The sequence below is a fragment of the Saccopteryx leptura genome, chromosome 5, assembly GCF_036850995.1.
Source record: "Saccopteryx leptura isolate mSacLep1 chromosome 5, mSacLep1_pri_phased_curated, whole genome shotgun sequence".
NCBI lineage: Eukaryota > Metazoa > Chordata > Mammalia > Chiroptera > Emballonuridae > Saccopteryx > Saccopteryx leptura.
The window spans coordinates 10889475-10903514 of NC_089507.1; the positions used below are offsets into that span (position 1 = coordinate 10889475).

General features: G+C 36.9%; 1 protein-coding gene and 1 pseudogene across 1 annotated transcript in view; both read left to right on the forward strand.

Moving 5' to 3' along the window:
- The window catches only part of NCAPG (non-SMC condensin I complex subunit G), a 28463-nt gene that overhangs the window by 6210 nt on the left and 8213 nt on the right, over positions 1–14040 (forward strand). Inside the window, exons 6-14 of the mRNA XM_066384693.1 lie at positions 694–886; positions 1595–1744; positions 3819–3959; positions 4786–4909; positions 6064–6153; positions 6871–7050; positions 8422–8532; positions 9718–9837; positions 12447–12671. Coding sequence (XP_066240790.1) covers positions 694–886; positions 1595–1744; positions 3819–3959; positions 4786–4909; positions 6064–6153; positions 6871–7050; positions 8422–8532; positions 9718–9837; positions 12447–12671 — 1334 coding nt within the window. The remainder of the gene's footprint in view (positions 1–693; positions 887–1594; positions 1745–3818; positions 3960–4785; positions 4910–6063; positions 6154–6870; positions 7051–8421; positions 8533–9717; positions 9838–12446; positions 12672–14040) is intronic.
- Positions 3244–3343, forward strand: LOC136407324 (U6 spliceosomal RNA; annotated as a pseudogene).

Here is a 14040-nt window from a genome sequence, read left to right on the forward strand (position 1 = left end):
TTTTCAGCTTCCTATTAAAATGCTATCTATTTGACACAAATGTCTTCTATGCATTGGAAACAGCAATTAGGAATGGTCATACAAGTATAATTTTCTTAGTTTTTTGTTGTGGTTTTGTCCCTGTTAAGACTAGAGAATCTTCATATAGGAATGTTGAGGAATGATCTGGTTTAAATTTCCAATCCCTGAAGGCTAGGATGGCTTAATTTTGCTGTAGCAAGGAAACCTTAGTTTGAAAACATTGTCACAGGACTAATGATTAGGCTGACTTTAAAAACTAAGAATAAGGTTTGTTCAGTGATAAATGCTTGTATGACTTAACATTGCAAACAGCATCATGTGTAATCAATGAAATCAGTCCACAAGTGAAATACTAGGTATTATTTAGTCTGGACAAGACCTGAAGTCCACTGAATCCAGGGAGAAGGAGTGCAAGGTTGTGGTAGAGGTTGAGTATTTGGTTCTGACCTTCATTTTTTTGGGAAGTGATCATCATACTGATTTTTGCAATAGCACTGTACTCTTAGCTTTTCATTGATATACTTCGTTTTGCCTCTTAGTTTCTTTCCATTTTTATTGTAAATATCAACATTATGTTAACACTGATCTGGTAAGTTAATTAAAACAGGTAAAATACAGGGGATGGAAGCTAGAGGGAGCCTCTGTTCACCTATGTTTCAAATGACTTCCCAGAGGCTGTGAAACAAGCAACGCAGAAGCATCTTCTCCAAGGCTGGCTGCGTTTTATGGAAGGAAATATATTAGAGTTGCTTCATCGGTTGGATGTGGAAAATTCTTCTGAAGTGGCAGTCCCTGTTCTCAATGCCTTATTTTCAGTGACTCCTCTTAATGAACTGGTAGAAATCTGTAAAAAAAACGATGACAGGTATACAAAGTATTCATTATTTGAAATGTTAATACTGATGAACTTCTAACAATGAAAATTAGTCCTCTCCCCCTATTACTTCATATTGTATCAGTACTTTTTATTTATCCCTTTTCATTTTTTTTACTCAGCAACATGCAAACCTATAGTATGGTCATTTGATTTTTTTTTTTTTTGACAACTTAATGACTTTTAGTGAAAGGCTGAAACCATGGGCCAAACGAAAAACATGAGGCTAGTGTGTGCCAAAAGGAAAATTTATTTTAAAAACACCTGGGTGCAGGCGGGCAGAGACCAGGAAAGGGCGTCAGTCCCGAGGGAGGGATGGGGCGGGCGGGGGTTATACGGATTCGTCAAAGGGCCTTGGGCAAAGGCAAGTGAAAGATTGCTGCTTCTGTTTGTGGTTGGGAGTGGCACCACAGTCCCTCAAAATTGTCTGCACCCTAATTCAATCGTCCCTTATCAGCATCCAGCTACAAGGGAGGTCTGAGCCGGATTACTGAGTAGGCAAGTCCATTCTCCTTTCTACCTGCATTGCTTTTAAGAAAGATGGTGGCTGAGTAGCCTTTTTATCTATTACTTAATTTAAAAGAACAGTGGTTACAAATCAAGTCTGCTTCTTCCCATTTTTCTATTCAGTTCACATTTTTAACTGAATAGAAAATTTTAAGATAATGCTTTTTCTTATTTTCTTCCTTTTACATGAAGAAAATTGATTCCAGTGGAAACATTAACTCCTGAAATTACTTTGTATTGGCGTGTTCTTTGTGAATATTTGAAGTCCAAGGGAGATGAAGGTGAAGAATTTTTGGAGCAGATTTTGCCAGAGCCTGTGGTTTATGCAGATTACTTACTGAGGTAAAGTTTTTTCTTTGGTTTGGAATGTACTAGTGTTGCTGTCCGTGTCGGTCTCCCAAACACTTCCCTCAGAGATAGGCTGATTGGGAATAAATTAAAAACCATATATTTTTTGGACAGGCAAAGAGGAATAATTATGCACACTGAATCTTCCAAAGAAAGAGTCAAGTTGATCTGTTTAGGGACATATCCTGAAAACTGTTAAGCTGTGATTATGTACATTTCTCCATAAAGTTAATGACAATGTGTTAACTCTGAAATTGGGTAGCAAACTTTTCCTAAGTGCCAGATAGTAAATATTTCAGAGTGTGGGCTACACTGTCTCTGTCACAATGACTCAGTTCTGCTGTGCTCTTGCAAAAGCAGCCAAAGACAGTATGTGATACTTAAGTGTAATGTTATTTTAAATAAAACTTTAATTGGCTTTTATGAATGCAGAAATTTGAATTTTGAGTAATTTTTACATGTATATATTTATACACATATATTTTCATATATATATTTTAAACTACTATTTGAAAATGTAAACATTTTAGCTTGCACACTATAGAAACATGAGCAGTAGGCTGCATCTGTTGTGTGGGCCATAGTTTTCCAACTGACAGGGTGTCTGTTTGTGGCCAGTTTTATTATTAATTAAAACTGTTACTATTTGGCTTTTTGTTTAAAAATTTTTTTTTGAACCTGTACTCTTTTTCTTAAATTATTTGAAATACTCTAATTTTCACTTATTTCACTATAAAATTATACCAGTGAAACAGAATGCATTCTTGTGAAAATTCCAATATTGGTGTACTTACAACAAAAATGTGGAGTTTCCTCTTTTATCTCCTAATTCCTCAATCCCATTGATTTTCTTGGAGTTAACAACTAAACAATTCAGGATGTATACTTTCAAATGTTTCTCTACATTTACATACATGTATACTAAATACAGAAGTGCTTTTTTAAAATATAGCACATTATACATAATTGATTTTTTTTTTTTTTTGGTGACAGAGACAGAGAGAGACAGAGAATGAGAAGATAGGGACAGACAGACAGGAAAGGAGAGAGATGAGAAGCATGAATTCTTTGTTGTGGCTCCTTAGTTGTTCACTGATTGCTTTCTCCTATGTGCCTTGACTGGGGGGTGGAGGGCAGAGGCTACAGCAGACTGACTGACCCTTTGCTCAATCCAGTGACCTCAGGGTCATGTCTATGATCCCACACTCAAGCCTGCAACCCTGTGCTCACACTGGTGAGCCTGTGCTCAAGCCAGTGACCTCGGGGTTTCGAACCTGAGTCCTCTGCGTCCCAGTCTAACGCTCTATCCACTGCGTCACCGTCTGGTCAGGCAGGTCTATCTAAATATCACAGTCTTAACAACATATCATTCCATAGTGTAGTGGTATCATTTAATTTACTCCTCTGCTGATAGCAATTGAATATTATTTAAGTGAAGGTTGTAAGAAGCTTTAATTTGGGTAGTTACAGTAAGAATACACACGTGGTTGATGGTACTGTTCAGTAGCACCAACACTAAAATAAGAACAATACAGAGATTAGTAGGGTCCCTAAGCAAGGATAATACAAATTCATGAAGCTCCCTATATTTTTATGATTTTTTAAAAAGATCATTGTATTCGTGGATTACTTGTGTAATTACTATTCTTTTAAACAAAATAATGGTTAATTAGGGATGATGATGGAAGATTAGCTCTTTTTGAAATCAGATATTGTATAAGAGACTCAGAAGTTTATAATTAAGAACACTAGTGATACATACCTGAAACTAATATAATACTGAATATCAACTGCAATAGAAAAATTAAAAATCAGTGACTGTTAGTGCATTGAAATAGTTATCAGTTTGAGATTTTCCAAATTCTTTTGATTCAGGCCAATAAGTTTGTTTATGAAAAATTTCATGATGATAGCATAGAATTGACTCTATAGACCAAATTATTATCATGTGGTATAGACAGCCATATATTTGGATTTATGTGAACTGAAAAAAAGACTTTTTCCTCCCTAATGGGAAGCTATTTAATGTTTCTTAACACCTCCTATCTTTTATTAATTCTTGTTTTAGTTATATTCAGAGCATTCCAGTTGTTAATGATGAACAGAGAAGTGATTTTTCCTACATTGGACATGTGATGACAAAAGAGTTCATAGGTCAGCAGTTGGTTCTAATTATCAAGACTTTGGATACCAATGAAGAAGGAGGAAGGTATGACTAAATGTTAAGCCTGGTTCTAATTTGTTCTTCTATTCTGAAGTATAGTCTTCTTACAAGGTAATTAAATATACAGGAGTGAGCAAAGAAGTAAGTTTTCAGTTGCTCCTGTGGAAAATAATATAATAGTAAAAATAGTACAAGGATAAAGTCTGTGTTTCGTGTACTCACAACTATAAACTACTTTTGCCCACCTCTGTATTTACCTTGCTCTCTAATATGTCATAGAGAGCACTGTATCAAAGGAAATACACTCTTTCCTCACTCCTGCCCCCCTTTATGTGTGTGTGTATATAAAAATATAAAATAGATAAGGTCTTCATTTCCTCACAATAAGTCAATGAAATTGCAGGTTTATGCTTAAAGATCTGTTGGTCTTTGTGACAGAGGGCTAGTGATATTCTCTAGAAGATTTTATTCACTTCTGGCATTTTGCTACTTCATCGTGTTGATGTATGAAAGATTGTAAGGTCATTTAGAATATTTTTTTTTGCAGAACATGAATTTTTTAAAGAGTTTGATTTGTTGACTGATTTGAGAGGGAGAGAGACACCTATTTGTTGTTGCACTTTTTCATGAGGTCACTGGCCGACTCCGGTACGTGCCCAGGCAGAGGTCAGATGTGCTCCGAGCAAGGCCACCGGCCAGGGCCAGAAGATGAATTTTTGACTTAAAATCTGTACATATGTTTTTGTACCTATAGTGATAAATATAAAAAAGGAGTGAGACAAATGTGAATAAGTCTGCAGAATAGGTGAAATGTTAGAGATAAAATGAGTTTTTACCGTCATATTTAAATTAGAATTCTTTTTGAATGCAGGAAACGGCTGCTGGCTATTTTACAGGAGATTCTTACTCTGCCCACAACCCCGACTTCCCTAGTTTCTTTTCTGGTTGAGAGACTGCTCCACATCATTACAGATGATAATAAGAGAACACAGATTGTAAGTACTTTCCCCAGTGTTGATCAGGATTGGCCAATGACTGAGGATTGTCTTCCTTTCTTTTCAGTACTTTTTGATTTTTCTTTAACTGCCTTTGGTTTTAATTTTGTCAAGTTTTAAACTTAAAACCAAATCTTTTTCTTTCTCTCTCTCTCTCCCCCTCTCCCCCCCCCCACACACACTGAAAAATAATATCTCCTCTTAGCTTACTTAACAATATCTCTGTGCCTGTTAATGTGTTGCATCAATTTGAAATGGAGTTTGGGGAAGAGGTGACATTGGGCATTAGTCACTAGAGTGAGAGCTGGCTCAAGTTATACATACTTGGGTTCCAGTCTTCTCTGACACTTTATGGCTTTGTGATTTGGGGCAAGTTATTTCATTTAGATATTTTACTTGTCCGCAAAATAAGAATAACAAGTAAAACCTACCTTTCATTGTTCAGTGAAATAATGTTCATAAACTGCTTTGTAAGTACAGAAATAAATGTTGCTGTAATATTACTTTTTTCAAGTATTATTTTATTTTTAGTCAAAAAACAAACTTGTATCATTATTTTTCATAAAATCATACCATCTCAAAGTTGTAGGTTACTTCAGAGGTTGTCTTTTTCAACCCCTCCATAAATATACACACTTATACATAAATCACTCCACAGCATTCCCAGGTAGTGGCGACCCACTGTCTGCTTAAGTACCCTCATAGGGATGCAGCCTTTTCCTGAGTTGGCCGACTCCAGTGCCTCTGAGCCAAGTTTGTAGTTAATGCTGTCTTATTTATGTGTTCTGTATGCAAAGGAACAATGAAGAGTGCTCAATTTTTTATATCTAGCTCCCATGGAGCCGAACAAGGTAGGGAGGTGAAGATTGAAGGCAGAGACTTCATTTTTATGGTGCCTAAGTTTAGACACTGAGAACTTCAATATCTATGTGCCTGTTATTGTCCCTTATTCTTAGCATTTTTAGTCAGATTTGGTCATTTTTTTCTAAAATTGTCTAGCAGGTAGAATGTGCACCATTTTTACTTGTATGTTTTGCTCTAGTTTTTAAGAGATTGCGGATACTAATTGGAGTTTTATGTAGCAGTGTGCTGTCATTTTCTGAAATAGAACATTTATTAAAGCATGTACTGTGAACTGTAACTTTACTTATCAGGTTACAGAAATTATCTCAGAGATTCGGGCACCCATTGTTACTGTTGGTGTTAAAATTGATCCTGCTGAGGCCAGAAAGAAAGAACTCAAGGTAATTCTCTTCTAAGTTAAAGAAATACTTGAATATAATGTAGTAGTGCATGTCTTTTTTTTTTTTTTTTGTATTTTTCTGATGCTGGAAACATGGAGAGACAGTCAGACAGACTCCTGCATGCGCCTGACCGGGATCCACCCGGCACGCCCACCAGGGGCAATGCTCTGCCCACCAGGGGGCGATGCTCTGCCCCTCCGGGGCATTGCTCTGCCGTGACCAGAGCCACTCTAGCGCCTGGGGCAGAGGCCAAGGAGCCATCCCCAGCGCCCGGGCCATCTTTGCTCCAATGGAGCCTTGGCTGCGGGAGGGGAAGAGAGAGACAGAGAGGAAGGGGGGGGTGGAGAAGCAAATGGGCGCTTCTATGTGTCCTGGCCGGGAATCAAACCCGGGTCCCCCATGCGCCAGGCCGACGCTCTACCGCTGAGCCAACCGGCCAGGGCTAGTGCATGTCTTTTATTCCCTCTTGCTGTACGTTTTTAGACTTGTTCTCACAAGGTCGAATTATTCGTTAACCATTAAATTACGAAAGTGTCGAGTGTCACCAGATCACGTCAGTCTGAAAGGTTTGCATGTCTGTTTCAGGAAGACCATAGCTTATGTGTCTGACTGATTAACTTCTGGGATGTGAGATGTTAAATTGCACTTTGCAGTTTGCTACAGATCTGCATATTAATAGTTTTTGATATTTACATAATCAATTTATGTCTTTCCCAGATGGCTGAAATAAAAGTTAAACTTCTTGAGGCAAAAGATGCTCTGGAAAACTGCATCATCTTACAGGATTTTAATCGAGCAGCAGAATTAAAAGAAGAAATAAATGCATTGGAAAATTCCAGAGTAGACCTGCTGAAGGAGACAGAGCAGCTCCAGATGAAAGAAGTCCATGTAGAGAAGGTATCTATGCCTTTTTATAGTAATTTCAGCTGTTATTTATCTCAACTAAACCTTGTTTTCTTAACTCAGCTGCCAGAATACATGCATGTTGAAGGATTTTTAACTACCTTGAATTAATACGAAAATACTTTTTTTCTTTCTGGTTCTTTTCTATTTTGGACTTTGAAAGTCCTTAACTTCAATTATTATTTTATTTTAAATTTTATTTGTTGGTTTTAGAGAGAGAAGAAGGGAGAGAGAGAGAGAGAAACATTAGTCTGTTTCTGTATGTGCTCGGACCAGGAATTGAACCAGCAACGTCTGTGTAGTTAGTTGGCTGGGGCCAAGAGCTGGCCAGATAGATGTGTTGGTTGGGCACATGCGGGAGTCTGTCTCTGCTTCCCCGCCTCTCACTTAATAAAAGAAAACAAACAAACAAACAAAAAGAAGAAGAAGTGGTAGGATGGATGAGATTTATATATATTTTTCTTCTTTTTCCAGGTGAGAGCAGGAGAGACAGAGACAGACTACCACATGTGCCCTGACTGGGATCTACCCCGTAACCCCCTCTGGGGCCAATGCTCTGCCTATCTGGGGCCATGCTCTCAATCGAGCTCTTTTTAGTGCCTGAGGTGGAGGCTCCAAGGAGCCATCTTCCGTGCCTGGGGCGATGAGCTTGAACCAATCAACCATGGCTGCAGGAAGGGAAGAGAGAGAGGGGCGTGAAGGGGGAGGGGCGGAGAAGCAGATGGGTGCTTCTCCTGTGTGCCCTGACTGGGAATCAAACCTGGGACATCCACATGCTGGGTTGACGCTCTACCACTGAGCCAGCTGGCCAGGGCTATATCTTAGATCACTGTTATTCAGGAAACGGATTGCAGTGTAAAAGCCTAGGCAGGCATGCTAGTTTGAAGACTTTACAGTAATGTAAGCTTGAAGTGGTTGTGTTCTGAACAAGATAATGACATGGAAGGAAGTGGTAGGTTTGAGAAGTATAGGAATTAGTAACAGGGAGAAGAATAAGTCAAGAAAGTATGCTAGTCTTTCGGTTTGGACAACTGAGTAGATGACAGTGATATTTATGGATCTAGCATAGGAGGAGGAGGGAGTTGGGGAAAAGATGAGTTAATTTCCTTTTGGATGTACTGAGTTTGAGAAGCCTGTGGAACATATAAGAGGAAATGTTTTCTAGCAGTTGTATATATGAATCTGAAACTTCGACAGCAGCTGAGCTAGCTCACAGATGGTACGTGAAGCTGTATGGCTGTCTGAGATTGCCAGAGTGTGTGAGCAGAGGCAATATGTCTGACACAAAGCCCCGAGAAAGCAAACATTTAAGGGATGGGCCGAAGCTATTCTTACTAATGCTGAATATTTCATGTTTCATTTTAGAATGATCCTGAAACACTACAGAAGTGTCTCATTTTGTGTCATGAGCTGTTGAAGCAGATGGCCCCGTCGACAGGGATAAGCGCAACCGTGAACGGCATCATTGAGTCTCTGGTATGCTGGCGGCTCTGGGAGAGGGATTTTCGCGCACTCCTTCCTCGTTTTATAAGTAATATGTTCCTTGGGGTGCAGAGGTATGAAAAGATGACCATTTTAAATGTCTGATAAATATAAATGGTGAAAGAAAATCCAGTGACTGCAATCATATCGTGAGTATTAAATTAAGATGATGCATGTAAAGAACCTGGTATGAAATTATTATGCTGGAAAGAGGTGCTGTGTATCTTCATTCTTGGAATAGTAAGAGGAAATAACAGCAGGAATATTTCATTGCTGGAATCTTGCTAGATAGATAGGAAGAGTAGGAAAAGATATGAGTCCTGTGAGGGAGTTTATTACTATATATTTAAAAGACTTTTTACTAAAGTAACCCTTCATAGATAATCTCCATTTTACTGAGTTTAGGTACATGAATACTGCAGACACTAGAAGGTGACCTTGATCTGTTATTTGAGTAGACATTAACTATGTGAAGGAGGGAAGAATGTTCTAGACTTTCTCTCCAGTACAGTAGCCACCAGCCACATGTGGCTATTAAAAACTAGTCCAAATTGAGATGTGTTATAAGTATAAAAATACATTGGGTTTACAGACTTAGTACAAATAAGGAAATGTCAATTATCTCCATTTGTAAATATTGATTACATGATTCATGATATTTGAGTTATATTGGGTGAAAGAAAATATATTAAGATTACAGTAGTTTCACCTGTTTTTACTTTAATGTGACCACTAGAAAATTTAAAATGACATGTGTGGCTCCGTTATATTTCTATTGGTAGCACTGAGTAGGAGGCATCATAATCAGAGCAACAGAATAAGCAGAGAGCAAGGAGTAGCACAGTATAATGCTGGGAAAGAGTACCCAGTGAGGTATGTTGTACGTCATGTTAAGGAGTGTTATCTTTGTCCTCTGGGTATTGGGAAGCCATTGAGAAAGTTTTAGCAGGGGGAGGGGGAGTTGTCTCATGATCAGACTATTTCACTCTGGCCATATTCTTCTGTTTTAGCAATTTAATATTTACCTTTTCAACTGAAAATGGACTACTGTGAGTTAATAGACAATTTGGAAATGTAGATCTGCAAAATCATACAGAAATTATTTTGACCATGTTTTTAATATACTACTATACATTTCTTGTCCTGGTAAAATTTATTATACTTTCTAATTCATTTTAGATTCTTCCTGGAATAATAAGTATTCATCCTATAATAAGAAACCTGGCTGTTTTATGCTTGGGCTGCTGTGGACTACAGAATCAGAATTTTGCAAGTAAACACTTTGTGTTATTACTGCAGGTAGGACTTGTCTTAGTATAAATTTAATTTCTTCCCATGTTTATTGAGGATCATGATCATTATGCATGACTTTTAGAGACTCAATTTTTATCTTTTGATTTCCTTTTTATTCAGACATCTCTGTAGAAAAGGAATGAAATGTCAGTTATTTAAGGCACCTTTAAAATTAATCATATAGTAAAATTTATTGAGTGCATATTATATGCCCATTATTCTAAGCTTAGAAAAAAATAAGATAGGAGCTTACATTTTAGAAGAGGAAACTGAAAAACTAAACAATATACAGTATAGTTGACATCAGCGATTCTGCTAGTAATTCTCAAAGAAGTCTTGTTGACTGTTGTGAAATGTACTGGCTTGTAGGTGCCCAGGAAGTAAAATGCTACATTTTCAAAATGAAATTGGAACAGAAAAATTTCCACTTCATTTTCCTGGCTTTCTAGAAATTTGGGTATTGAAGCACTCGATTGACCCTGGTTATTGCTTTTTTTTTTTTTTTTTTTTTTTTTTAGCATTCTTTAAAAAATTTAAACTTATTGGGGTGACATCAGTTAATTAAATTATATAGGTTTAGTTCTGCATTTCTATAATACATCACCTATATATTGCATTGTGTGGCCACCACCTGGAGTCAAATCCTTTGTCACCAAATATTTGACCCCCTTTACGCTGCAATACCCCCTACCCCTCTTCCCTCTAGTAACCATCATACGGTCAGTCTTCTGTGTCTGAGTTTTTGTTTTTCTTTTTGTTCATTTGTTGCTTTCAGTTTTCTATCCCTCATATGGGTGAAATCATATGGTTCTTGACTTTTTCTGTCTGACTCATGCTCTAGATCCATCTGTGCTGTTGCAAATGGCAGGATTTTAACATCTCTTTAGGCTGAGTGGTATTCCACTGTATATCTACCACATCTTTATGCAGTTGTCTGTTGAAGGATACTTCTATTATTTCCTTGTCTTGGCCATCACGAATAGTGCTGCAATGAACAAGGGGTGCATATATCTTTACAAATAAATATTTTAAAATTTTGGGGTAGATACACAGAAGAAGGGCTACCTTTTTTTAAATGGAAGAAAAATCTTGCTAGAACATTTGAGAGTAAGGATTCATTTATATCTAGCTTGCTAAATTAGTTATTTTCGGCTATAAAAATGAGGCAAGACATTCATTAAGATTTCCTGTATACCATTATGAGTGTTGCTGAAAACGACAAGGTGTTGTCAAGTTAGAACTATGACAGAGGAGATTGGAGGTAGACGGTTATATGAGATTTCTAGTATAGCAGCAAAGGAAATCCTAAGGACTCTTTTAGAAGATATTTTAAGTTCATTTGATTTTTAAAGATGAAATGTGAATTTTGACCACTGTAATTTTTGCTAACTATAATATCAGTAATAATACTGTGGTTTGGGCATTGTAGAGAGAAGAAATGCAGTGTGACCGGAATGCTCAGGAGTGTCCTGGAGCACTCTGAAGTCATTGAATACTAAGGCATCCCCCACTGAGAGAGAGCTCCAGGAGCCTTGGTACTGAGGGCTCCTCTAGAATTTTCTGTAGTGAAAAGGGGTTGTCAAAATCAGTTGACGTGAAAGATGATGAGTTTCTTATCAAGACCCTTCCACAATCTTACCTTCTTTCAAATCAAACCAGTCAAGAGCAGCCTTGTCACAGAATTAAAGTTTTAAAAAATTAAAAGTTTACCCTTCTGTTTTTAGTTTTAAACACCTTTAATCTCTGAACTTAATTTTTTCAGACACTGGCTACTAATATTTACCTGAATAAAATAAGTCTACTTTTTGAATTAAAAATGTTGTTTGTAAATGATTCAAATGAAGTAAAATGAGTTATATATGCAATTTATTCATTCTGAAGGTTAAGCTATAATATATAGCCAAGTAGTTTATCACTCACCAAAACTTAAGTGCATTAAAGATAGTAGTAAATTTCTTTATAATAGAAAGAGTCAGCTCTGATTTTCATGGTTTTGAAACCTGGTATGTAGGAATTCAGTTTTCTGTATCAGGATAGACTCACACAGCTGGTTGAGCTCTCTGGTTTCCCCCTTTTATAAAGGAGTCCACCCTGTCCGGTTCATTGAAAACTGAATTCACTGTAAGTGAAATCTGAATTTATTGAGCTCATAAGAGAAACATTTATTTTCAATGAAACGTGATAACCTCAAAGAGTATTGATGTTCTCATGCTTTTTATTGATTAGAATGTAATTTTTTGTTTTGATAGATTGCTCAAGACAATTTCAGTATAAGTGAACAGGTTTTCTAGATTAAAAAAAAGAATAATACAATAAAATCAAAGTTGAACATACTAATTTTTTTAAATAAAAGAAACAAATAATATAATTCAGCCAGACACTAGTTCCAGACTTTTTTTGACGGTCAACTTTTTCTGAAGTAACTATAACTGTTATGATACTAATAAATAAAAATAACTGAAAAATGAAAATTTTTATTATCTTTGAAAAATGTTTTATCTGTGCTTGACCCTCTTATGAAATTAGACTAAGAAAATAAGATACTTGCTAATTTTATACAGCATAACAATAAAAATTGACTGAATTCCTTTTTCTCGGGGGATATTTCAATGTAGGTTTTGCAAATTGATGATGTGACAATAAAAATAAGTGCTTTAAAGGCCATCTTTGATCAGCTGATGACATTTGGGATTGAACCATTTACAACTAAAAATACCAAAGCAGTTCAAAGTGAAGGAGAAGAAATAAACACTGACGAGCAAGAATCAAAAGAAGCCAAAGAAGTGACAGCCACCGCCCAGAACGTTCTGAAGCTTCTCTCTGACTTCTTAGACAGCGAGGTGAGAAACAGCCGCCGCCTGGCTCTCCCCGGCAGCACGTGCGGCATGTACGTTGTATTCTTTATATTTCTGTTTGTTAGGCTGAAGTTTCAACTTGGCTAACATTTCGAAATTTCGCCTTTTGACTATCATAATTAAACTCTACGTTCACTTCCAGTACACCTAGTTTCTTGCTATAAATTGTATGTGCCAAGAATGGAAATGTAAGCAAAAATGAAATGAGTATTAGAAAGTGGTTGCTATCAGTTTTTCATCTTTTTCTCTGTCTTTGTGATTTATGACTTAAAGTGTTTTTCCCCAAGTGCCTTGAGAAATAAATTAAAATAAATTCACATTGGGTGGGTGGAAGGTCTAAGATTGGGTATGGATTGCATCTCTCTTCTTAAGGTACTCTTGAACTACATATTTTAGCATATATAAACATTTAAGTAACATTTTTTATATTGATTTTTTTTACTGAGGTAAAATTAACATACATGAACTAACAGTTTTAATGTGAACAATATATTTGCATCTAGTACACTCACAATGTAGTACAAGCACCACCTCTAATTTTTAAAAACATTTTCCCCCTGCCACCAGCCCCGGACCACCCCGCCCTCACTCTGTCTGTACAGATCTGACGACACTGGAGAGTTCAAATAAATGGCATACACACTCTGTGACTTGTGTCGCTTTCATTCATGGGGCCAGTCTCTGAGGATCATGCATGCTGTGCTGTGGATCAGGACTTCATTTCTTCTTACAGCGGAAGAATATGCCCTTTTATATTTATATCACCATTTGTTTAGCTGTTCATCCACTGAGGGATATTGGGGCTACTTCCACATTTGGCTACCAGGAATGCATGGTGCCGCTGTGCACACGTGTGTGTGTGGCTTGGAGTGCCCCTCCTTTTGGGTATATACCTAGGAGGGGAGGACTGTGTCCTATGGGAATTTCTTTTGTTTCTCCATAGGATCTCCCCTAACCTAGTTAATTAACACATCCGACACCTCACTTATTTATTTATTAATTTTTTATAGTGAGAACATTTAAGTTCCACTCTTAACAAATTTCGGTTACTACGACACCAGTTTTCATTCCCACTAACAGTGCAAAAGGTTTCCCTTTTCTCTACATTCTCGCCAATACATGTTATTTCTGGTCTTTCTGATGATAGCCATTCTAAGAGGTAATAGCTCTTTGTGGTTTTGCTTTGCAATTTCTTGATGATTTATGATGTTGAGTACCTTTTCATGTACCTGTTGGCCATTTGTATGTCTTTGGAAAAATGGTTATTTTGTTCCTTTGCCCATTTTTTTTAATTGAAAAATTTTTATTTTTTTATTATTGAGTTCAATGAGTTTATATATTTTGGATATTAACC